This window comes from Leptodactylus fuscus, chromosome 1 (assembly GCF_031893055.1).
Source record: "Leptodactylus fuscus isolate aLepFus1 chromosome 1, aLepFus1.hap2, whole genome shotgun sequence".
Taxonomy (NCBI): Eukaryota; Metazoa; Chordata; class Amphibia; order Anura; family Leptodactylidae; genus Leptodactylus; species Leptodactylus fuscus.
In genome coordinates, this window is record NC_134265.1 from 207268960 (window position 1) to 207295390 (window position 26431).

The following is a 26431-nucleotide window of genomic DNA, read 5'->3' on the forward strand; positions in this document are numbered from 1 at the left end:
TTTCGGGATGCTAAGCACCAACCTGAGGATCCTTATGTGACCAGTTACACATGATGTTGGACTTGTTTGGAATATAGAGCGATAGTGCCACTGTATTCTTTAGAACTATTTATGTCTGTAGACAGTTTACCCGGTGCACAGTAGGCAGTGAGACAATTCTTCATTGTGTAAAATGTAAGGAGAGTTTACTATGTTTTTTTTTTTTTTACTTGTGACTAGCTGCTTCTGTTATTGCTGATAGCATATTAGTCATAGACTGCAAGCAGATTTCTTATTGTGCTCAAATTTCTCTTTTTCTGTGTTAGTGTCTATTTAGCTTTATCATGTCTTGTACTTGCAGTCTAGTGTCCCTGGATCTCCTGCAGTATATTATGTTCTCTTGGGGCTTTTCTTTTACACTTACTCCTTGCAGAATCAGATGTAAAGAACTTATTGTACAGACACCCAGGAAGAAAAGTAAATTTTCTGCAACTATAAAGGGGCTATTAGCAAAAAAAAACTAATAGCACACCATGTGTGAAGGCTTATACAGTCAATAGATTGGCCAGAAAGACCATGCAATGTTTAAACTTCTTATGAAAACTCACATAAGCTCTAAAAGAGCTTCAACATCGTAATATACTGAAGAAGCTGTAGAAATCCTAATGTGATCATTTCCCGCCAATGTTTAATTCTGACTTGCTGTGTGACACTGCAAAATTTGTACATTTGTGAAACTATTACAAATAAAACTGCTCCCCACACACATTTTACCTCTTGAGTCAGGGCACTTTTCGATGCGTTCACCAGTTTCTGGAGACCCTTGGCATATTCCAATTCTGTGACAAATAGAAGACATGAAAAGTGGAAGTTTTTAGAGAATGCAAAAACAAATCAAGACTTTCTGCAAGAATTAGGGACTATAGCATGAGGTCGAAGAAGTACCACTGTAAACAGAGGGAAAGTCGGACAAATGGCACCACAAAATAGACAGAATGGACGAATACATGACATAGAGATATTTAATTGAAACTTTGATGGATCTGTGACATGATGGACATCTTTGGTGCCTGAAGTACCTGGTAGAAATATAGTTAGCCTGTCAGGTTCAGTCATTGCATGCATTGCTTTAACAGGAAAAATAGAACTGCATGATGAGCATGAAACAATACAATAAAAACTCAAATATGTACATATGCAATACAGTTTTAGAAACGTCAATGTTTCCTTTCACTGGATTTAGATGGTTTTCTCAAGATCACAGAATGGTTATCATTCATTAACAACATTGATGTGATTGATTGATACGATTCAGTAACAACATCCATTAACAACACTAAAACAAAGAATATATAGCTATATGTTGGAAGTGCCCTAATCCACCACTTTGAATATAAAAAACAAACACAAACCCCACAGCTTTTGCTTTAAATAAATATCCTCAATTTTCAGTTCAACAATAAAAGATCTGTAGGTTGCGAACTGCATGATCCAATTGGTCATTTCCTCCTTCTAATATTTCTTCCTCATTGAAGTTGTTGATCACTGCTGTTTAATTTCCCAGTATTTCCTTCTACCCTTTTCACAGAATCTTAAAAATGTCATTGTTCTCCCCAAACTGCTCTCTGTTGCAGGGTCCCTTTAACCATTGCACTTGCACTGAGCCCTATGGTAGTGGGGGCCCCCTTGGTACAGTCCACCATTTAGAGTGCTGTCCTGCTGTTATAGGCAGTGGGTCCTGGCTGCCTTGTCACAATTCCAAATCATCTGCATCTTCTGGGCGCAGCTGAGTTGGATACAATGGTGGAACGCCTGTTGCTCCCTGAAGCCTTCGGGAGCAAAGTACAGGGAATTGTGAATATTAGGTTTTCTCTTTCTTTGATATATACTGTGGGGACAACTGAAGTGGACATGAAACTGAGGGGGGGCAACCTGGAGGGGAAAATGAAACTGTGGGGGCAATCAGGAGAGGAACGTTATACTGTGGGGTCAACTGGGTGGCGAAATTATTATATGACGTCTGAGAGGCCACCTAGGAATAAAGGTTAATGTCTGAGGGAACAGTGGGAGGGGACAGGTTAATGTGTGATTGCAGGGGCATTATACTGTTTGAAGGCCACTGAGGGGGCATTATAATTTGTGCGGGTCAGGTATGTCTAAGTGGTGGTGATGATGGACGGAGCCCACTTATGTAACTTTGAACTGGGCCCAACAATGTGTTAAATCAGCCCTGTTCTGTTGGTGTACATCAAGGTTCAGAACTTTTTAATCTGTTATTACTTTGTTTATTTGGCCTTCAATAGCTCTTGTATGCCAGGGCGATAACTAAGGGGGGAAGGAACTGGCAAGGCATGTTTCACAAATTGTGAGGTACTTCTGGTACCAGCAACAAGTTTTAATATAATATAGAGACATATTCATTTGGCACTTTGCATGGTTGATGCATACAGGGTGGCCACCTAGCCGGTATAGTGACAAGGCAGGTTAGACTGATAACCCGAGCATAGAATCCTACATTTCAGTGTCTGTTACTCTTGCCACCATTACAGAGACTATCAAACTCAATAAAGTCCACGTACATTGGAATTGACCACTGTCAATTTCATAACTGATTTCATCTCTCGTAGCTGCTAAAATGATTTCTCAAAGGCCAAACGCATTGTACTTCCTTCCCTTGCTGTTTTAGGACTCCTGTACACGACGATGTACAATCTCAGGGTACTAAATACATCATGGTACCTGGACACAGCTGCAAAAACTACATCTGTGTGTATGGGCCCATTGAAATGTATAGGGATGTAATTTGATCTACTACTGTGGATCCGCAATGGTGAATCAAAAGTACATACGTGTGCAGGAGGTCTCCAACTTCAAACTCTTTTAACATTCCCTAGGTACTCACCCACTGTATACAGTAACTGCTGGAATTGTATCTAAGCATTATGTAAAGAGTATACCTACTGTACAGTACTATCATATCTGTTGCAGTGAATATATTTATACATATACTTAGTGATTGGAATTGAAGCTGAAAATTATGTAATAAGTACATTACAGTATACTGTATGATCTGACATTTTCATGCAGATTATAGACTTGGCTTATCGAGTCCTGTTAAGATTTTTAAGACAAACCCTAATAACTAGGGAGAAAGTCAGAAAAAAATAGTAAAAAAAAAAAAGATTTTGGGATTTATTTTATACATTTCAGAAAAAGAAATGAACTTGATAAATATGTTTTTAATTAAAACTCACCCAAAACAGTTCTTTTCTCTATGTAGCTTGTCAGATCTTTCATGTATTTTGCTAAGTTTTTTGCGTACACAAAAGCATCTCGTACACCCCCTTCACTCCTCTGTAGGATTACATCTACATCGTCACCTAAAGGGCTTCCTGAATTCACATAAATGGAAGAACCAGTTAGATTACACAGTTAATAGTCATGTGTTAATCATGTCTTAAGATGTTTATGGAAATAGAGATGGCCCCATTATGACAAGTGTTTTTATACAATCAAAATGCTCACAGGGATGTATATCCCTATTAAAATAGTTCATAAGAAAAATACTGTGTTTTTGCATTTTTTTCATAAGTATGTCCAGGTCAAAAGAAACAATATATGCCACAGAGTGTAAAACAAGATACAAGAGAATTAAGACTTGATTCATAGATGTATATAGTGTAACATACCCACACTACCACACTAAGCCCGACGCACGTTTCACCAAACCTGTAGGCCATGTCCAGGGACAGCGATTTTCCTGGGGTTACCGTATTCTGACACCTATAACTTTTTTTTACTGTACTATTGATGGAGATATGTCAGGGCTCTTTATTTGTAATAAAGTTGTAATTTGTATTGGTACCAATGTCTGGTATGTATGACTTTTTGATCACTTTTTATTGATATTTTTTGGGGAAAGCAAAGCGTTCAAGATACGTTAATTTGAACATTGCGGTATATATTTTTACAGCGTTCAGCAAATGGCATAAATAACACTATTTTTGGATAGTGGTGGCTTATACGCACATGGGGATACCTAACATGTTTGTTTATTTTTGTTTACATTATATATTTTTTGAATATAAAGGGGTTTTTTTAACTTTTTACTATTTTTTTTATTATTGTGTGCTTTTACTATGTGTGTGTGTGTTTTTTCACTTTTTAGGGGTCTGTTCACATGGAGTTTATTGGCAGCAGATTTTGACGCGAAATCCACCTCAAAATCTGCTGCCAAGAACGGCTCCCATTAGCTAGTGGCGGAAAAAAGAAGCGAGATGACTCTTTTCCCACGGATTCCGCTGCTGACTCAGCCACGGCGTCCACGGCATGAGACTCCCTCCCGATGAGGCCCATTCATTTGGTGATGGGATGCCGGTGCACTGCACACAAGGGAACTTGAAGCTGGGATTTCAGATACCCTGTGCAATGTATTGCAATTCATATCATGGGCTCATTACTGGCCCATAAAAGGCTGCAGAGCCTGGACTTCAGTGCACATCCTGGGAGTGATTGGAGGTGCCTGGGTCTGTCCTGGAGAGCTGAGTTTGGTGAGATCAAACTGGGTCTTCTGTATTGTTTGATCGTGTGGCCGGAAGTAAGCCAAACGTATAGTTAGCCTAATTCTGTAATACTTAGAGCTCAGACGAGCAGTTTTGTTTTGCTTTTTGCCTGACATGTTAAGGCTGTATTTTATTTTGCCTATTTTGTACCTGACGTGTAAGTTTATTTTGCTGTTTTTTTTTTGTTTTTTTTTTAATAAACCTGTTTGCACCAGATTTTGTGTCACTGTCTATGACTGGTTGGTTCAGCACCATTGTTTCTACCGAGCTAACTTCCCCACAATAGGTTAGGTAGTGGGAACTGAAGGAAAGATGAAAAACTCTTTTTCTCCACACTGTGGTTCAGAAAGTGGAAGGCAAAGAAGGAGGCTATAGTGGACAGATACTCTGGAACTCTTGACAGCAGAGACCCAGAGATATTTGAGTGTCATCAGCATAACAATGATATTGAAAACCATGGGATTCTATGACTTGGCCAAGGCCAAGTGTACAGATAGAGAATAACAGACATCGCAGGGGCACACTTACAGAGAGAAGGTGCAAAGAGGAGGTGGTGTGTGAGGGGGAAACACTAAATGTGTGGTTGGTGAGGATATCAAGTTTGTAACAGGAAAAAGAAGTCACCGGTGTCGAAGAATAGAATATTGCCGTTTGGTTTTGCCAGTTAGTAGATAGTCTGCAATTTTGGATAGGGTTATTTCAGTGAAGTGATGGTGTTGGTAGCAAGGCTTTGTCTAGGTAAAGAGTGAGCTGAATGAGAGATGGAAGTATAGTTTAAAGTAGACATATTGTGTAGTTTTGAAACAAACAAGAGTAGTGAAATGGAGCAATAGTTGGACACAGGATGGGTCGAGCAATGGTTTCTTAAGGGTGGGTGTGATAAGGGTCACTTTAAACATAGGGTCACCGATGCACTTGCACTGGGCCCAACGGTAGTGGGGGCCCACTTGGGACAGCATTACAGTTCTGAATTTGCTTTCCCACAGTCCTGGGCGGTGGGTCCAGGCTGCAGCAACTCATCCTCGTTTAGAGTGGACACAGAAGAGTTGAAGACAACGGTGAGGTAGGGAGCTGTCAGCTCTCTGCTTCACCATTCAGCTGCTGTCTCTGCTCCCGTGTCTTGGAACAGGAGGCGTGATGTAGTGACATCACTTGCATCGCACCAGTTGCTCATTGAAAACTCCAGAACCAGAGAGAGTAATGAACAGGGAAAAAGTGAGTATTAAGTTTTGTTTTTTTTTCTTTGATATATACAGTGGGGGCAACTGAAGGGAGACATGAAACTGTGAGGGCAATCTAGTGGGTTGGCATGAAACTGTGGGGAAGTCTTCCTTCAGGTCACTTTTCTTCCAGCGACATTTTGCAACCCTTGAAGCTCTTTTTTTTTTTTTTTTTTTGTTGGGTCAGTATGCAATAATACTATTGATTTAGAAAACTCTGCTGTGGGGAGGGGCTGTTGGTGCAATTTAGTCACAGGGATGTTAAGGAAAGCAACGGCAGCATTTGTGTCATTATGTGAAGTATGGCAGAAAGTGGTAGAAGGAGGGGAGTGAGTGTGTGAAGGCAAGCATTGTCAAATGTTCATGTTGTGGTGTGTTACTTTCTGAACTGGGGAAGCTGTTGAAGACAAAAATTGATGAGATTGTAAAGTCGTGTTCAGAGAAAGTTATGGAAGATTTAGAGAGATAGAATATTGAACAGTTGCAGGTCAGGTGTGACGTTAGGTTAATTTAAATGGGACTCGACACAGATGACCATTTATCACTTTGTAACTCTCTCTTTCTATATACAAACATATTCCCAATAGCCATTTACTTACCAGTATCCACATATTCTGCACTGGAAAGTGCACTTTCGCTACCAGTCAGACCACCATATAAGCTTTCCATGGACTGTTGGAGTAAAAAGGTTTAGCATTTAATACAGTTGTATCATGATATCCACTTATGAACTGTAGGATGCCCAAACATATCTTGGATTCCCAATGTTAAGTATTAGAATAAGGTGTGATACACAAACAAACAGGGGAGTTACATAAAAAAACCTTATGTCCACTAGAATGATATGTGCATGATAATAAAATATATCTTGCTCTAGCTATAGACTTACTAAGAAACTGTGCCTCTGTAATAAAATAAAATAAACCATTGCCCCCAGACAATAAGAAAGAACTCTGACTACTATTTAGATTATTCTAACATAACAAATGTTGTTTCTGCTTCTGAAAACAGAGAATGAGGGACTGGTGAGTACTTGTTTGTTTATTAGACACTAGCAATAGTATAAAAAATTTTAAAAAGTCTCGAACACCCCTTAAAGAGGACCTTTCACCGATTTGGGCACAGGCAGTTCTATATACTGCTGAATTCAGCACACGGTTGGCTTTCCCAATCTGTGCCCCGGGTAAAGAGCTATTGGCCCCGGTACCGTAGCTCTTCACAGTCAGAAGGGCGTTTCTGACAGTCAGTCAGGTACGTCCTTCTTCACAGCAGCGCCTATCGCGCTGTGCTGTGTGAGCGGGGAGGAACGCCTCCTCCCCTCCTAATAATACTCGTCTATGGACGAGCACTGTGAGCAGAGGGAGGGGGGAGTTCCTCCCCGCTCACACAGTACAGTGCTATAGGCGCTGCTGTGGAGAAGGACGTACCTGACTGACTGTCAGGAACGCCCTTCTGACTGTAAAGAGCTACGGTACCGGGACCGATAGCTCTTTACCCGCGGCGCAGATTCAGCGCACTGTCGGCTTTCCAGCAGTATATGGAACTGCTTGTGCCCAAATCGGTGAAAGGTCCTCTTTAATTTCTATACTTCTTAATTTTTATCAGAGTTGAAACAGCAAAAAAGAAAACAGCGGTTTGGCACTTTTGATTCCCCCCCTTCCCCCCCGGTATGGAATTCACCATATGTAAAAAAAAAAAAAATTTTTTTTTAATAAGTTTATAGAACGGGCGTTTTGAAAAGTAGAGTAATGTGTATAAGTTTACCACTGTATTGCAGTTTATGGGACAATTGCTATGTTACTATTGAGGCTGGTCATAGAACAGATCGGCTCCTGGAATCCAGGAGACCCAGTGTGCAGCATGCAAGAGGAAAGTTGTGGGAGCAATTTTTTTTTTACTTGGAGAAGAAGGGGAAAAATCCTGGCATTACTTCTGGGTGTCCAGCGGACACCGGGTAGCTATGGTGGCTGCGCTACATCAGAGTGGTCGCCATCTTTAAAGACCCAGCATCTGCTGTACTAGTGGATCTGTCAGCCTTATTTGCTGCCCTATATAATCTACAGTACAGACCAAAAGTTTGGAAATACCTTCTCATTCAAAGACTTTTCTGTATTTTCATGACTATGAAAATTGTAGATTCACACTGAAGGCATCAAAACTATGAAGTAACACATGTGGAATTATATACTTAACAAAAAAGTGTGAAACAACTGAAAATATGTCTTTAGGGGGCCATTCACACAGAGTAAACGAGCGCTCATTTTGGCAAAATACACGTGTAATAAATACACATGTAAAAATAAGACTCCCATTGACTTCAATGAAATTTTTTTACACTTGTAAAAAAACACGTCAAAATACACGTGTAAAATGTCATTGAAGTCAATGGGAGTCTTATTTTTACACATGTATTTTACCAAAATGAGCGCGCATTTACTCCGTGTGAATGGACCCTATATTCTAGGTTCTTCAAAGTAGCCACCTTTTGCTTTGATTCCTGCTTTGCACACTCTTGGCATTCTCTTGATGAGCTTCAAGATGTAGTCACCTGAAATGGTTTTCACTTCACAGGTATGCCCTGTCAGGTTTAATAAGTGGGATTTCATGCCTTATAAATGGGGTTGGGACCATCAGTTGTGTTGTGCAGAAGTCAGGTGGATACACAGCTGATAGTCCTACTGAATAGACTGTTAGAATTTGTATTATGGCAAGAAAAATAAGTAAGAAATAAGTAAAGAAAAATATGTGGCCATCATTACTTTAAGAAATGAAGGTCAGTCAGTCCGAAAAATTGGGAAAACTTTGAAAGTGTCCTCAAGTGCAGTTGCAAAAACCATCAAGCGCTACAAAGAAACTGGCTCATATAAAGACCACCCCAGGAAAGGAAGACCAAGAGTCACCTCTGCTGCGGAGGATAAGTTCATCCGAGTCACCAGCCTCAGAAATCGCAGGTTAACAGCAGCTCAGATTAGAGACCAGGTCAATGCCACACAGAGTTCTAGCAGTAGACACATCTCTACAACAACTGTTAAGAGGAGACTTTGTGCAGCAGGCCTTCATGATAAAATAGCTGCTAGAAAACCACTGCTAAGGACAGGCAACAAGCAGAAGAGACTTGTTTGGGCTAAAGAACACAAGGAATGGACATTAGACCAGTGGAAATCTGTGTGTGCGGGTGCTTTGCTGGTGACACTGTTGGGGATTTATTCAAAATTTAAGGCATACTGAACCAGCCTGACTACCACAGCATCTTGCAGCGGCATGCTATTCCATCTGGTTTGCGTTTAGTTGGACCATCATTTATTTTTCAACAGGACAATGGCCCCAAACACACCTCCAGGCTGTGTAAGGGCTATTTCACCAAGAAGGAGAGAGCTGGGGTGCTACGCCAGATGACCTGGCCTCCACAGTCACCAGACCTGAACACAATCGAGATGGTTTGGGGTGAGCTGGACCGCAGAGTGAAGGCAAAAGGGCCAACAAGTGCTAAGCATCTCTGGGAACTCCTTCAAGACTGTTGGAAGACCATTTCCGGTGACTACCAAAGCAGTAATCAAAGTAAAAGGTGGCTACTTTGAAGAACCTAGAATATAAGACATATTCTCAGTTGTCTCACACTTTTTTGTTAAGTATATAATTCCACATGTGTTAATTCATAGTTTTGATGCCTTCAGTGTGAATCTACAATTTTCATAGTCATGAAAATACAGAAAAGTCTTTGAATGAGAAGGTGTGTCCAATCTTTTGGTCTGTACTGTATATAGCTGAGACCAGTAGTTAAAATGTCACATACTACGGTCTTATTGTATGTGTCTAGCTATACTCATTAGCATAATGCTAACCGCACTAACCCCTCAGCGGGGAAGTCAGGGCTAATGTTGTGCTCAGGGAATACAGCTGGATTCATACTATGATACTGTTATTATACACACTCCCTGCCTGAGAGAGAAATGTAAAATGTGCTGCATCCATAAAGGGGATACTACCAGCAAAAAACTGACAGGGCATCATGTTTGAAAGATCATACAATCATACAACAGAATGCCCAGCAAGACCCTGCAGATATTTCAACCTTTCATGAAAACTCAGGTAGCTTATATATGTGCATCCAAATGCTCTTATTTGCACACATGTCCTACCTGCTTTAGGAACAAGATTAGAAGTCACAAAACATGCACAATACATTTTAAAGAGAACATGAACAACTGGACAATGATTGTTGTTGTCTAGGTCACAAGGTCTCACCTGGCCCTGGTCCCCGAGTGGTAGCGATAATAATGTGCTGCTGTCCACTTCCCCCATGAGGAATTCTGAAATTCTAAGAATTGCAAAAGAATTGTACGCAATAGATTAAATGGTCAGTTTATTGAGCCTAATTGCTTAGAATATTTTATGATTGTTACTCACGTGCTGCTGAAGCAGACAGCCATGCTCTCCAGGGCCTTCTCAAAATCCCGCTTCTCATTTTCATTACTTGCTTCATAGTGGAAACCTGAGAAATACAACAAAAAACAACAAATCTCATGAAGCAAAATCTTCGATAAATACCTGAGACATACAGTTTTATTGCTGAATGTATTGTAGCCAATGACTAGATCTTACTGACCTTTAACCTTGGAGATGAGCGTCCCAGCTGCAGTCAAAGTTTCTACTGTATTGAGCAAAGGATATTTGTTGATCACCTGGCGGAGGAGTCTTAGTGCCTCTCCAAGGCATTCATGTGCCAGTGGACGCCGGGTCTCTTTCACCTCTATGGAGAGAAATTACATAATAGTATACACAGCCAAAAAAAACATAACATAATGATGTTTTGCTCAAGTGTTAACCTAATGTATCACATTTACAGTACAGTGCTGGTGAACAACTGTAAGACTGACTCAAAGAGGAAGTGCTGGCCAGTACATGTCGCAAAGAGTTTGTGCCAGCCGACACCTCCATAGAGTCATGTTGCATGGTATAATATTGATTGTGAGCGCACCATGATTTGTGGGTGTTAGCCGTTGTATAGGACTGACATCTCTGAGATGCCGCGGTCAAAAGCTGCGGCATCTTAGGGGGTTTACCATATATTGGGACCCTGATTGTCCTCCGTGCAACATGTTCAGGGGGTGCCGGTATTTTAATTTGTCAGCCAGGGTCTGATCAGTGACCCTGGGTCTGCCCAGCATGGCAGGATTAATGTTTTGGTTTTTTTTTGTAATCCCACCCAGAAAGAGTTAATACAATTTAGTCAATAAGTTATAGGCACCCCAAAATGGTGGCATTGAAAAGTACACCCATCCAGCAAAAATCAAGCCCTCATATGGCCTCATAAATCCCCTAAAATTGCCAAATCATTAGGACAAAACTGGAAGAAAGATAAGTTGTGCGAGTGTATATAAGGGGACACCCCAGATATAGAGCTAATGAGGGAAAAATACAGCAGCACCAACTTCCCCCTCCAGAATGACAGTCCCGCTCGTATCATAGGAGCATGTAAGAAAATACTGTGAGATTTGGTGTACCCAATGTACTCTACATAGCGTACATATTCACTTTTGGGAAACTAATGCTCACTACACTCCTTGAAAAAATTCTTTGAGGAGTGCAGTTTTGAAAACGGGATCACTTCCTAGCAGATTCCAATTTAATGGTACCTCTGGGACTACGCAAACATTACATGGCGTTCAAAAACCAAACCATCTAAATCTGCACTCTTAAAGTCAAACAGCCCTTCTTCTCTTATGTGCTCTGTTGTGTGACCAAACAGCAGTTTATGCCTACATATATTGTTGTATCCGGGACACGCCACTGAACTATCATATGTGGGTATAAACTTCTGTTTGGGCACACAGCAGGATGCAGAAGAGAAGCAGCACTATTTGGGTTTTGGAGACGGTTTGGTTTTTGGATGCCATGCAACTTTTGCAGAGTTCCTGAAATGCCAGCAAAGGAGGATCTCCTGACAACTGATCCTATTTTAGATGCTACACCCCTCAAGGAATTTATCCTGGGGTACAGTAAGCATTTTCCCCCCTGATGTGTTGCATTCATTTATTTTCCAGAAATGAATACACCATCAGCTGCACAGAGGGAAAATGACAACTTTTCATAGAATATAAGTGCTTGTAAGCAGGATCCTCACTCCTACTATTTGATATGTTTATTTCTTTGTCCCATTATAATGTTTCATATTTTTTGTTCATTTGTCCCCTGATTTGTAAAGTGCTATGGATTACGTTGGCACTATATAAATAACATTATTATTATTTTTCCAGAAATACGTCACTTCACTGCACAATATGTTGTGTTCAGCTTTTATCAGAGACACATACTCTGAAGGCTGTTGTACCAAGGATAACCTGCTTAACAGTTTTTGGAATATGTATCTCTGCTGTCACAATCGGTCACTGCAATGGTGTATCTCTGGGAAAATTGCAATTTTAACTTTTCACTGTGCATTTATTTCTGGAAATTAAAATATTGCAATACTCAACAGTTAAAAATGCTCTCTATGCCCCCTAATACATTCCTTGATGGGAGCAGTCTCTAAACTTAGGAGGCCATTTTTTTTATTTTGCCTCAGAACCCCCTGTAATTCCTCGCCAGTGCAGTGTAAAATACCAAATGAACTCAAATACACATGTTGCTTATTCAATACTGAGTCCTGCTGTAATTGTAGGCAAAAGATTAGGGCAGAATGTAGTGTGTTTCCACAATCAGTAATCAGGGACGTGATATGGGAATGAACTATTGGGCACTGGAATGTCCTATCTGGGAAAATGTCAATTTTCAGTTTGCACCATCTACTGCGTATTTCTTTTTGGAAAAGGGCAATTGTTTGACTGCCATGTGCCATCATCTGGGAATCTCACATGAGAAGACTGACTCCGCATTTTCCTGAAAGCAATTAGTTAAGTGTGTTTGAAAGGTGGCTTCGGAGGTGGGGTTTTTAAAAGAGTCTCCTGTGACAGGGTTGGAACCGAAGTAATAGGTAAAGACACTGTCGGACCAATATATATGGCCGTCTCCACTGCAGTCAGCAGGCAAAACAATCATGGTAAAGAGAGGGAAATCACAACATTACTACAAAGCATAGTTTCCCTATATAAAGGTCTAAGTAACTAGTTGGTCCAAACAGTCACAAAAGCGATACAACCAAAAACGAAAAGAAAAAACGTAACTAGGGCACCGGAGAATTAATCAAAGTACAAAAAACTTTATTTAGACAAATCGTTTTAAAAACTTGTACAGGGAGGACAGCATATCAACAGAATGGAGGGCCGACTCAGATAGGCATGAAGGAAGTATACACATGGGTAAGTATATGGATGACAACACTGATGTTGAACTGAGTACACGTCCAGAAAATATGCAGAGAAAGTCAACAAAACAATGATGACACTATATACCGTATATACTCGAGTATAAGCCGACCCGAATATAAGCCGACCCCCCTAATTTTACCACAAAAAACTGGGAAAACTTATTGACTCGAGTATAAGCCGAGGGGGGAAATGCAGCAGCTACTGGAAAATTTCAAAAATTAAAATGGTTGGAGTTTTTGGGAGCAGTAGGTGCTGGGGAAGGGGAGGGGGTGTTTTGTTTGTCTGTCTGCCCCTTCCCTGAGCTTGAGGACTTCTTCCCCCCCCCCCCCCACACTTGGAATTCAGCCTGGCTGACTATAGGGGATCTGCAGTGCTCCTATTAACCCCTTCCTGACAGAACAGGAGCACTGCAGATACCCTATATTCAGTAGACTGGGCACTGTCAGACACAGGGATACCTAATGTGTATATGTGTCACAGTCATTTTCTACTTTTGTGTCTATTCTACGGAAAGGAGGGATTTAGAACTTCTAATTTTTATATTTTTTTCAAGCTTCTTTTTTTCCCCACTATTTTATGGGAGGTTCTATACATTGATATTGCTGCTGGTCATAGATCTTCCCCCCCTAAAAAAAAAAAAAAAAAAAAAAAATATTTTTTTTTGCTGACTCAAGTATAAGCCGAGGGGGGCTTTTTCAGCACAAAAATTGTGCTGAAAAATTCGGCTTATACTCGAGTATATACAGTATATATCCAATAGAAATCATACGGAGTAACATTATATGTTTAACAACAGCAGCATATGGCAGTTATGTAGATAATTGTCACATTAATGCCGACAGATATATATAATTACATCATAAGTATATCCAAATAGGATGCATGTGATATCAAAAAGTATGCATCTAAAATTAAAACATAGTACAATCTGGAAGTGTAAATAAGCTAGAGTGCATAGAAACTGGTAGATACCAGTGACAATGAGGAAGTAATAGCCTATGTCTAACAGTGAGGCATAGTACAGTCTAGGGGTATGGGTAGACTAGAATGCATAGTGACTAACATAATCCAGTGACAGTAAAGAAGTAGTAACCTAGCACATAGCCATTGCTCAGTTGAGAATAACACCCATGTTGTCAGGCTAACAAGTGAAACATTACCGAACTGAGACGGTGCTCCAAGGAATCCCCTACGTGCGTTTAGGTGCTAGCCTTCTTCCAGCAGGCGAAGGGCTGGGGCATTGCCAAAGAAGTAGACAATTCTATAGTGCATATTGAAGAGATAAAGGTACAGAAGCATAGGCTGACTTTATCATTAACGGACAGGATCAACCAGGTATGTGACTCCAGCAGCCTGGGGTCACTTCTCAGACCCCAGGCTGCCCAAAATACATATACACAAAAAAATGTTAGTATCTGCACTTCCCAAACATTGTTTTTGTGGACAGTATAAGCACTGTTAACACCATCAATCGGATGCCCGCTCAGATACTGTGATAATATTATAGCGGAATGCGTTAGCTACTGTACAACAGCACTGCATTATGATTGTGTGTATTGTTAAAAATTCTATATGGTTTGCCAAGAATTGCCTCATTTTGCAAAAGAGTGTGTGCTCATCCAGGACTGTTGAAGACTTATCTACAGCTTGCTTAGAAACTATTCCACCTTGTACATTGTGAGTATCAATGAAGAATAGAATTAACATCCCTCTCCTTCCTCCTTTTTGTGTCTTTAAATAAAGTTTTGGACCCCTGATCTCTCAAATACCTTTCCTAAATATTAGGATCAAATCTGACCAAGGACAACATCTACAAGAAGTTTGTATGTTTTCTCTTAGTATGCTTTGGTTTCCTATGGACTCTGGATTACTTCCACACTCCAAAGACATACTGATAGGGGAATTAGATTGTGAGCCCTATATGGGGCAATGACCACAATGTCTGACGTTGGCACTATAAATAAATAATTGTCTATAAAGTCTAATAAAAATGAATTAACAGATACGTCGTACGATATTGTAACTTAAACTCACATTTTCACAATGATTTATAAAATAGTATACTTATAATGTACCGTGAAAGAAATTTTTTGAGAGAAGTCCTCAGTAGTTGATACCTTTTTTAATGGCTAACTTAAAAAGTTTTTTGATGACATATCGAGCTTTCAAGACTCTATAGAGGTCTCTTCATCAGGATAGTATAACACAATTTCTGAAGTTAGGCATATATATATATACAGAGGAGTGATGCATCTAACAGCCCACTCCTCTGTATCCTATTAATATTATAAATGTGAAATGTTTGTGAGTTTGTGGGTTTGTGACTTTGGATGTTCGGATGTTTGGCGGTCAATCACGCAAAACCCGCTCTACCGATTTGGCTGAAATTTTCCACAAACATAGTTAACTAGCTGCTACCCACGACTTCGTCTGCGGTGATTGTAGAAGTGTGTAAATCGAGTCGCAGGTGAAATATTACGATCGGGTTTACGCGGCGTTAACGCCGCGTACACGCGACCATAAACGCGCACCGTAAATAGCGCGGCGCAAATGCGGCGTAAACGCTCCCGTAACGCGGCGCTCGGCGTAAAAGTAAGCACCAAATGTATTGCAATGCATTGCCTAATAGTGTGAGTGTATGCAGGCGTAATGTTTAGTTCAGTTAGTAGAGTGGGAAATTTCGGAGGCGGGGATAGGTAATGTGTGTGTTTCACAGTATTTTTTTTTATTTATTTTTTATTTTAATGCTAATGAGGTTTGCAGGCTGCATCCAGCAGCTTGCAAAACAATACCGTTCTACACCAGCAGGGGGTGTCCTGAACAATGCAATGCATTGCAATCGTAATGTATTGCTATGTATTGCATAATCGTGCCAGTGCTATTGCAGGCTACATAGCATAGCCTGCAGCAGCCTGGACACACTGAGCTGTGTGGGAGAGCTAGCGGCTGCTATAGGAACCTTCGTGGCGGCAGCCTAGCCCAGTGTAGGCGGCGGAGATGAGCAGGAGGATGCCTCCGTGCAGCGAGGGACAGACGGGAGCCGTGGGACAGGTAAGAGAAGGCGGCGGATGCAAAGTTGGCAGGAACCGGAGACATGATGGGGGTAGCGCAGTGTATGCGCGATTGTGTAAGGGAAGGGCTATGGCGGGCGTACGGCTACCGGCCACCTGGCGGACGGAAAGTGCCGGCATGCGCCTTAGTACAAGGGGGTATAGCGGCCGAGAGCAGAGGCAGTGTGAGCGGTGGTGTGCAAGGAAGCGTCGGCTATGGCGGCCAGTTGCCATAGGAACATCAGTGGCAGGCATGGGCCGTAGCAAGGGGGGGTGAAGTGAGGTGCAAGTGACTGTGAGGTGTGTTTGCGGAGAAGTGGAAGGATAGGGCACTGAGGGAGAGGGGTAAGGTTATTATGGAGCGTAAGGTGTTGGCAAAGCGAAGTAGAGAGGGCAGAGGTCCTGGCAGTGTTAGAGTGGTACGTGAACTTACCAGTGTGGGGCTGGTGGATGGATCGTGCACAGGAAACAGCAGGGAGGTGATAGCAGCGTCGGGTACTGTTGCGGGCTGGAGGCAGGATTTCGTGTGCTTGCGGACTAAGGTGGAGGGGCAAAATGGTGGTGTGCTAGTAACACGTTGTTTATGTGTGCAAAGTGCGCATGCTCCTGTGAAGCTAGTGGAGTAGTATGGTGGGCGGTGCCGCGGATCCTCCCAGCGGTGGGGTCGGCAAACATGGCTGGTCTGGAGAGTGACAGAGGTAGGCTCCTGCAGGATGGTGAAGGTGAGGGTGAAAGTGGGAAAGTATAGGTAAATGTGAGTGTGTGGGGTTAGGGGCTAGGCTGTAGAGGGTAATGTGAAGTATAGGGGCTTGCTATGGTGTGTGAGATTGCAGAGATGGTGATGTGAGTTTGTTTTTTGTGGGGTTCGTGTGGAAAACGTATGTGGGTTATTGTGTTCAAAAGTAGCCTATTGCGCAATCGTGTGTATTAACTATGTTTGTGGAAAATTTCAGCCAAATCGGTGGAGCGGGCTTTGCGTGATTGACCGCCAAACATCCGAACATCCAAAGTCACAAACCCACAAACTCACAAACATTTCACATTTATAATATTAATAGGATACACCCGATTGCGCAATAGGCTACTTTTCAACACAATAACCCACATACGTTTTCCACACAAACCCCACAAAAAACAAACTCATTCCGATGAGCTGGAATACATACGCGATGCAGGAGCTGAGAGATCAGCTCCTGCTTTAAAGCTCCGGCCCGGCTTGCGTGTGTAGGCGTGATGACGTCATCACATCACGCTTACACACGCAAACCGGGCCGGAGCTAAGCAGCATCGCGTATGTGACTGGAGAGAGGAGGATCGGGGGAACGATGGAAGGTGAGTGATAGAAGGTGAGTGTAAGTGTTTGTTTTGTATTACATATTAAGGTGAAACATAATGAAGGGGGCCCATGAAACTGGGGGGCAAATGAAGGGGAGGGGGGGAACGGCATGACACTGGGGAAGATGAAGGTGGTGGGGAGAGAACGGCATGAAACTGGGGACAGAGATGGAGGGGGCCCAAAGAAACTGGGGGGCAAATGAAGGGGAGGGGGGGAACAGCATGACACTGGGGCAGATGGAGGGGGGGAGAACAGCATGACACTGGGGCAGATGGAGGGGGTGGGGAGAGAACGGCATGGAACTGGGGACAGAGATTGAGGGGGCCCAATGAAACTGAAGGGGCAAATGAAGGGGAGGGGGGGAACGGCATGACACTGGGGCAGAGACGGGGGACATGAAACTGTGGGCAGATGAAGGGGGAGAACGTGATGAAACTGGGGACAGAGATGGAGGGGGGACATGAAACTGGGGGCAGAGGAAGGGTGTATATGAAACTGGAGGAGAGATGGAGGGGGGCATATAATTTACAGGTGACTGTAGGAGGATTATACTGTGTGGGAGCACATAATAAATGAATGAGAATGGGTGGAATCAACAGAAAAGTGGGTGGAGCTAAATTTGCAGCGGCGCGCAGAGCGCGCCGCACATTTTGCCCCTCTTTCTACTCTTTAAAAGATTGGGAGGTATGGCGTTGGTGACGCCACACTCCTGCATGACGTCACTCGCTTCATCTGTAACACACAGTGTCTCGACTCCCCCACCTCCTTTACAAGGGGGCCCACTGAGGCTCTGTCGCACAAGGGCCCATAAAAACCTGGAGCCGGCCCTGGCTGGGAGGATCCGCGCCACCGCCCACCACACTACTCCACTAGCTTCACAGGAACATGCACACTTTGCACACATAAACAACGTGTTACTAGCACACCACCATTTTGCGCCTCCACCTTAGGCCGCAGCACACGAAATCCTGCCTCCAGCCCACAACAGTACCCGACGCCGCTATCACCTCCCTGCTGTTTCCTCTGCACGATCCATCCACCAGTTCGACACTGGTAAGTTCACGTATGCCCTTACACAATCGTGCATACACTGCGCTACCCCCATCATGTCTCCGGTTCCTGCCAACTTTTCATCCTCCACCGCCTTCTCTTACCTGTCCCGCGGCTCCCGTCTGTCCCATGCTGCGCGGAGGCATCCTCCTGCTCATCTCCGCCGCCTACCCTGGGCTCGGCTGCCGCCGCGAAGGTTCCTATAGCAGCCGCTAGCTCTCCCACACAGCTCAGTGTGTCCAGGCTGCTGCAGGCTATGCTATGTAGCCTGCAATAGCAATGGCACGATTATGCAATACATTGTTCAGGACAACCCCTGGTGGTGTAGAACGGTATTGTTTTGCAAGCTGCTGGATGCAGCCTGCAAACCTCATTAGCATTAAAATCAAAAATAATAAGGGGGCGTGGCTTGGCATGCACGCTGGACGGCAGCTTACAATGAGAGCTCCGCTCTAGACTCCGGGATTCGGGCTGTTTTCTGCGGCAATATGGGCAGATCCCGGTCACAGCGCACCAAGGGGGACCCTTCTGCCCCCCCTCCACCTGCTAGGAAGATTCCGGCCTTCTTCACCCCGCGGTCAGGGCGTCAGGAGCCCGTACAAGATGCGGCCTACTATCCGCCACCGGCGCCATCTTCCTCTTTAGCACGTGGGCGCCTGCACGAGCTGTCTGGTGCCTTCTCCTCCTCTATGCCGGATCTCTGCTGCCGGGACTCGACCGCTCCGGGGCCCTCCACGCTGCCTGCAGTCGAACCTCAGGTATCTGATGCAGATCCTCCTGCTCTGGAACCGGCTATCTCCTCCTCCAACTCCCCTGCTCTCTGCATACATAATGCTCCACAGGGAGCAGCGGCGTCAGCGGCACCACTGCTCTCCGCACCTGATTCCCCTCCATTTGACCCCAGGTCCACCCCTAGGACCCTCCAGTCATCCCCTCCACAACTCCACTGCTCCATATGGCCTCAGGGATCCCTGGAGGGAGTGACTGAATGGGGTGCTAGTCCTCTGTCTGCGCATCACCTGTCTCCAGCTGCCGGCCAGAATTTGGTACCCCCTGCTCCTGGTCCTGACTTTTCCTCTGTGGCGGGTTCGTCCCCCCCGGCCGCTTGTGAAAGGGCACCTGGATCTGTGACCCCCGCCGTGACCCTCCGTGCGGAGGCCCCTACATTTATGTCTCACCTTCCTCCGCCTGAGGAGGCTGCTCTTACCCTGCAGAAGTTTCCAGAACTACAGGCCTTACTAGCCCTAAGTCGGAGGGACATGGACAGTCTTGCTTCTGATCTAAAGCGCGCCTGGCGCCAGGACCTGCGTGTGGTCCAAACGGACATTTCTGACTTACAACAACGAGTACAGGTCCTTGAGGAATCACGATCTGCCGCAACCTCCTCTCTCGACTCCATCCAGCAGCAAATGGCCGTTCACTCCGCGCAGATTTGTAATTTGGTCTCCCACATGGATGATATCGAAAATCGCAACCGCCGTAACAATATCCGTATTCGGGGTCTCCCAGAATCAGTTCAAACTACGGACCTGGTCCCGGTTCTGTCTGGCATCTTTAATTCGCTGTTGGGGCGCCCTCCTGATTCACACATTGAGATGGACCGTGCTCATCGGGCTCTCCGCCCTCGCAGTGAGGACCCTAGTAAACCAAGAGATGTAATTTGCCGGATTCATTTTTATGCAGTCAAGGAAGCTATAATGCACAGGATTAGAGATGTTGGCACAGTGGACTTTGAGGGATCCTCCCTGTCGATTTACCCGGATCTATCCAGATACACTCTTCGGCAACGAGCAGTCTTGAAGCCTCTCCTCTCCCTCCTCCGGGAACGCAAAATTCCTTATCGCTGGGGCTTTCCATTCTCCCTACAAGTCCGCCGGGGTGACCGACTGCGCTCTCTTGCCCATCCAGATGATCTTCCGAACTTTCTGCGATCCTTGGGTCTGCCAGCTTTGCAGCTTCCTGACTGGTCTTCTCTGCTTTCCGATCCTAATCGGTCCGGCCCTTTTCGCCTACAATGGGATGCTGCAGACGACTTAGGTGACTCAGGCCCTCTGCGCTCTCAGAGGCCTCAACGCCAGCGTAGACCCTCCTCTGCCCGGGGGTCCCAGAAGTGACTGATCCCGCTGCACTTTGGATGTCTGTGACCGGACTTTGTGAGTTTGTTCCATGCCCTGTTTATCCGTGATGACTTTTTCTAGTTTTGTCCTCTATATTTTTGCCCACGTTTATATGTTGCTTGCCCTAGTCTTCTAGCTGCTTTCTATTCTCTTTGTGTTACTAGTATGTTAAGATGCCCGTGTGTCGGGGTCGGAGCTGCTTTTTCTTCTGATTGTCCCTTCTATTCTTCTTTGTGTGTTTCTCTCCTGCTGCTCTGTATTCAGCCGCGTGGCTTGCCTTCTTTGCCCCCACATAGCTGTGTCCCTGCAGTGCGGGGTCATCTGGAGACTCGTGCTCCTGTTACTTAGCTTTCCCCTGAGGGTACCCTGTTAGCCCTCTTTTTGTGTTCTTGTTCAGTGTTTTGTTTGAGGTCTCTAGTTCTCTTGAGGTCTCTAGTCTTCAGTTCTTGTGTGTTATCTGTGTAGTGTGGTCTCCCTTCCCTCCCTTCTGCTCTTCCCTTTTGTGTCTTATTTGTCCCCCATTCCCCTACAATGTCGGATATATCCGTCTTCTCTTTCAATGTCAAGGGGCTCAATGTCCCTGAAAAGCGTTCGCAAGTATTATACGATGCTCATAAGCGTAGGGTGCAAATTTTATGTTTGCAAGAAACTCACTTCCTAGCTGCTTGTACACCCACGATTTAGAATAGGTACTATCCGCAGTGGTTTCATAGTAGCAGTGCAACGGGTAAGGTTAAAGGGGTGGCCATCTTTTTCCATAAAAATCTCCCAGTGAAAATCCTAGATTCTTTAGTGGATAGCGAGGCGGGGTACTTATTTCTTATCTTTGATATTTCAGGTGTTGTTTATACAACTGCTAATATATATGCTCCCAACGTAGATCAGGTTCCCCCCTTTTTTTTTTTTTTTTTTGCTGTCTGCGCTTCAGTCCTTTGCTAGGGGTCACATGATTGTATGTGGTGATTTTAATCTCCCACTTAACCCTCTGCTTGATACCTCCACAGGTAGATCCCAGATTTCTTATGGCGCTCTGAATGAGGTCGGGAAGGCGCTAAACGCCTTGCTGTTGTGTGATGCTTGGCGAGTCCTCCACCCAGCCGACAAAGACTATTCCTTTTTCTCCCATCCCCATGGCTCGTACAGTAGGATTGATTATATTCTCTTTTCTCATAATCTTCTTCCCTCTGTATCGGCAGCCTCAATTGGAGTTGCCTTCCTCTCTGATCATTCTCCAGTCTCCTGTGTTTTTCGCTTGCCTGTTGCCAGTATGCGGTCCAATACTTGGAGATTGAATGAATCGCTCCTTCTAGATCCACAATGTTTGGAAGAGCTGAAACTCTCTGTCTCTCACTTTATTCAGGATCACTCTTGTGACGTCTCCACTCCATCAATACGGTGGGAGGCCCTAAAGTGCGTTCTCTTCCTCTCCTCCCTCCCACACTGTCTCCCTTCTGTATGGTCTTTTGATGGATGGGGCTGAGGATTCGCTTCCGTAATTTACTAGCGGGTGGGAGAGGGAGTTAGGGGTCTCATTCCCTCCTGGTGTGTGGTCATCGGCCTTTTCTGCGTGTCATACTTTCTCCATATCATGTAGGGCGCAGGAGACCAATTTCAAGATACTTTCCAGATGGTATAGGGTTCCAGCCCTCCTACATGATATTCACCCCTCCACCTCTGATAGATGCTGGAGATGTCTCTCCGACCGCGGCACGATGGCCCACGTTTGGTGGGGATGTCCTCTCCTACGTCCCTTTTGGACTGGGGTCAGACAGGTTATTCGGCAGATGACGGGGATTGACTTGGAGGATGACCCGGCCTCGCTACTTCTTTCCCTGTTCTCCCGGACGTTTTGTAATCCTACCTGTAGACTTCTTGGATTTTTATTGGTGGCAGCTCGCTCTGTCATTCCCAGGCTATGGAAGTCCACAACCCCTCCCTCGCTCATTTGTTGGCTGAATGAGGTTCTTGCATTGCGAACTATGGAGACCCTGGTAGCTGAGCTCCGCCAGGATGATACCAAACTTCAACAGACTTGGCTCCTTTGGAACCATTTTTATTACTTTGCCGACTTCCGTTCCCTCTTCCCTTCTGTGTCCCCTGTGTAATGTCGCCCTGTGCGTTTTGTCTGTTCAACTTATCATTTCCTCTGACGATTGATATTCATATATTCTGAGGTTTTTGCATATGTTTCGTTTCTCAGCTCTGCTGCGCCAGAGCATTTGCCCGTTTCTTGTTCATTGTTTTCTTGTTCACAGTTTCTTGTAAAACTTTCAATAAACTTCTAATGTTGAAAAAAATCAAAAATAAAAAAATAAATAAACAAAAAAACAATACTGTGAAACACACACCTTACCTATCCCCGCCTCTGAAATCCCCCACTCTACTAACTGAACTAAACATTACACCTGCATACACTCACACTATTAGGCAATACATTACTATTGCAATGCATTGCATTATTCAGCGCACCCCCTGCTCTCCTTCACACCCACTAAACGCCCATGTATTTGCTGAAAATACACGTCTACAAATACACGTGTAAGGGTCCATTCACACGGCGTAACGCGGCGCTCATTTGGTGCTTATTTTTACACACATGGTCACATTTTTCTCCTTAACCGGGTTATACATAATAAGAAATCATGGCTCCTTTCTTCTTCTCTTGAAGAGACATCAGGTCCGTTGGTCTCTGGGCCATGCTGCAGCTCAGTCCAATTATAAATCTTTAGAACAAATTTTACAAAAATTATCGTTACCAGTGTCTTCCCACTGTCAGAAGGGTGTTCCTGACATTCTAGCTGGGCTGTAAGGAACACTCCCACCTAACTGTACTTGTCCACAGACTAGTACTGGGGGGGCATTCTTCACAGCTTAGGATCATCGATGGGTGGTAAGGAACACCCCCTCTGACAGTACAGAGCTATGGACAAGTACTGTCAGGAGAGGCGTTCCTCACAGCCTAGCTAGACTATCAGGAACGACCTTCTGACAGTGGGCAGACATCGGTAACTGCACTGATATTTCCAGCCATGGGGCACATAATAGAAAAGCTGACAGTATGTTGAATTCAGAACACTGTCGGCTTTCTAGTGGTATATAAAACCACATGTGCCTGAGGACATGAAAAGTCCTCTTTAAACGAGTGGCGAAGATAGAGGAAAGTAGACTGATATCTAGGAGTGAAATTGGTCTACAGGGAAGGTTTTGAATTTACATGGTTACTAACTTCTCAGGCAAAATTTCACTGTGTAGATAAGATATGTAATTCCTAATTGATTAACTTTTCAGGCAACTTGAAATCATTTCATAGAACATGTAATTCTGGACCAAAATGCAATGCACTTTATGCTAATTAAAAATGCTTTAATTAAAAAAACTGCTTTCTGCCTGAAAAAGCTCTCTAAAGCTCCTATTACTAGTTGTCTCCCTTATAGCTAATTTACAGTTTGCTCCTTGTTGTTAGGAAAGGTTCATCCCTAGACACATTAGATAAACAAGATGGAATAATAATGAATGAAGGAGAAGGTTCTGTTTGCTCTTTACACAGAGAATATAGTCTCCACACACAAAGGTCTGCAAACTTTTGCTCTGTGCAAAGGACTGAAAAATCTACATATCTCACTGCATACAATGTCAGAAAAAAGTCTTCTATGTACTTGCATCTATTTTTGACTGTTTGTGTGACTAACAAAGAAAAACCCAGCTTGGGGTCACAGGGAAAACATACATTCACCTGCATTTAATTTAGGGTAAAAAAAGAAGGCTCCTAACCTATATGTCAACTATATCCATAGGCCACCATTCACCCAACAGAGGCCCAAGAGAGTACATTTAGCCTCAGGCAGGACAGTACACATTGGTATACCTTTTTTGCTGCATAGAATAACTAAATTGACTACACTATATTTAAAGGCATCCAATTTAAAAGGGGCCTATGTGTATCTCGTCTAGTGTATATGTCTGGAAGCTGTCAGGGTCTGAGGTTGCTAGGTGGGGTGGCATAGACACACAAGTCCAGATTCTTAGTCCAGAAAGGTAGAGTTTTATTTATACTCCACAAGGAACAGTGCAGCAACCAAAAAGAAAAAAAACCAAACAAAACAATACAAAATAAATACCTGCCCGGCAAGGCTCTGACTAAACACATAAATAGGTTACCTCACCTAGAATAGCAGATTCAATAGCAAAAATGAATGGTACAAGACACAGCTCCCACAGTGTGACCTTCCATCTGGCCCTGCAGACCAGCTCTGTCCAAAGTCTTGCTTCTGGAGGACAATGCACAGTAGCTGACACACTGCAGAAATATCCACAATGTGTGGACTGGAGGGGGGTGGAATGACAGGTCCCACTGCCAATCCTACCTGCCATTCCTATAAAATCCAGCTCAATACTGAGCATGTAACAAAATGCTCAGCAGACAAAAGCTGTCTGCTGAGAACAAGTCATTCCTGAACTTTCATCTTGCCCACCTGAGTAGTGTGGATGAGATGTATACCCCCTCCATTATTTTGCCGGCCATCGGCTTACAAAGCATAATGGTAACCTACCTCGAAAGTTCATTTAACAAAGACACCCAACTTGTTTACTTATAATGTACATGAAGAAGAAAAAAACAAAACCCTTTTGTTGTTAGGGTCTCCAGCATGAAGCTACTTTTCCAACTCCTCACTCTGATGGAAGTAAGCACGTACTGCCCATACTATGATGATACTTCCTTGCTTATAGGAAAACTAGTTGTACCAATGCACGGAGAATATTTACAGGTACAGGTAAAATTCTACAGCCACTGCAGGTCTCTTCTAAGTGGCATACACTTGTTAAAATTGGTGAGAGTTTGGGTGATCATATTATAATCCGTTTCAGCTGGCCGGGACCTGCACCTTATCAGTCAGTGAGTCGCGCCTCACTTGTAAGGCCAGCCTCACAGTTTCAGAAGCATTGCTTTAGATAGTCACATAAATCATAACCTCAAAACAGTAAATAACAGAATAACAGTTCTCTGAAGGTGCCTTTTTAAGATAACATAGATGAATGAATCAGCATTGTGCAAGTGTAACCGGACACTCCATTCCTATGAGACACCCCTGTTCACCTGAGTAGGGGACCCAGATGTAGTACCCCACTAATCAGTTATCATCTATCCTGTGGATCAGCAATAATTAATAGTGACCAGAATACCCATTAATTACTCAGGCTCTTTGCCTGCTTCCCCACCCTCACTGCTTGTAACGCACATTTGATTCTGACTCACAATAGAAAATCACATTTCAATGTCAGCGCATGTTCAGTATTGTTGTCTGTGATGCTGTCAGTGACTGGTGTACAAGTGGCTAGTGTGCTATGAAGGATCCTGCTGGCATATTTCCATTAAACATTATTATTATTATTATTATTATTAATAATAATGTTTAAATAATAATATATGAATGAACAAAAGAAAAGGATGGTTGGATGTTGAGACATAGTTTCAAAGTTGATATGAAATTTTTGTATTGCTTATTTTGTACAGTGTTTGTTTCATTGCATATGCATACATGGTCAGACTTTCAAGGTAATATCAAATGCTTGGATCAATACTTGCAGTTTTAGGGCCAGTAGAACCTGATTGCAGGTAATTAATGCTAATTACCCAGCCCCACCCTTAGATCACAGTGACTTCTACAGCTAAAGTTCCTTTTATTAGCTCCCAATGCCATAAAAGACAGTATTGGTCAAACAATGCAGGGTCACTCAGGTAACTACCTGGTAAAAGCCGAAAACTATAGTAACTCTCAAAAGAAAAGCACACTATAGTCCCAGAAAATACA

General features: G+C 43.6%; 1 protein-coding gene across 2 annotated transcripts in view; it reads right to left on the reverse strand.

Annotated features, from left to right (window-relative positions):
• The window catches only part of ARHGAP45 (Rho GTPase activating protein 45), a 93519-nt gene that overhangs the window by 39728 nt on the left and 27360 nt on the right, over positions 1-26431 (reverse strand). For both annotated transcript variants that reach the window (XM_075282883.1, XM_075282874.1), the window contains exons 3-8: positions 10368-10511; positions 10169-10253; positions 10007-10079; positions 6361-6433; positions 3234-3371; positions 754-818 (exon numbers count right to left, since the gene is read on the reverse strand). In XM_075282883.1, the coding sequence (XP_075138984.1) occupies positions 754-818; positions 3234-3371; positions 6361-6433; positions 10007-10079; positions 10169-10253; positions 10368-10511 (578 nt within the window). The remainder of the gene's footprint in view (positions 1-753; positions 819-3233; positions 3372-6360; positions 6434-10006; positions 10080-10168; positions 10254-10367; positions 10512-26431) is intronic.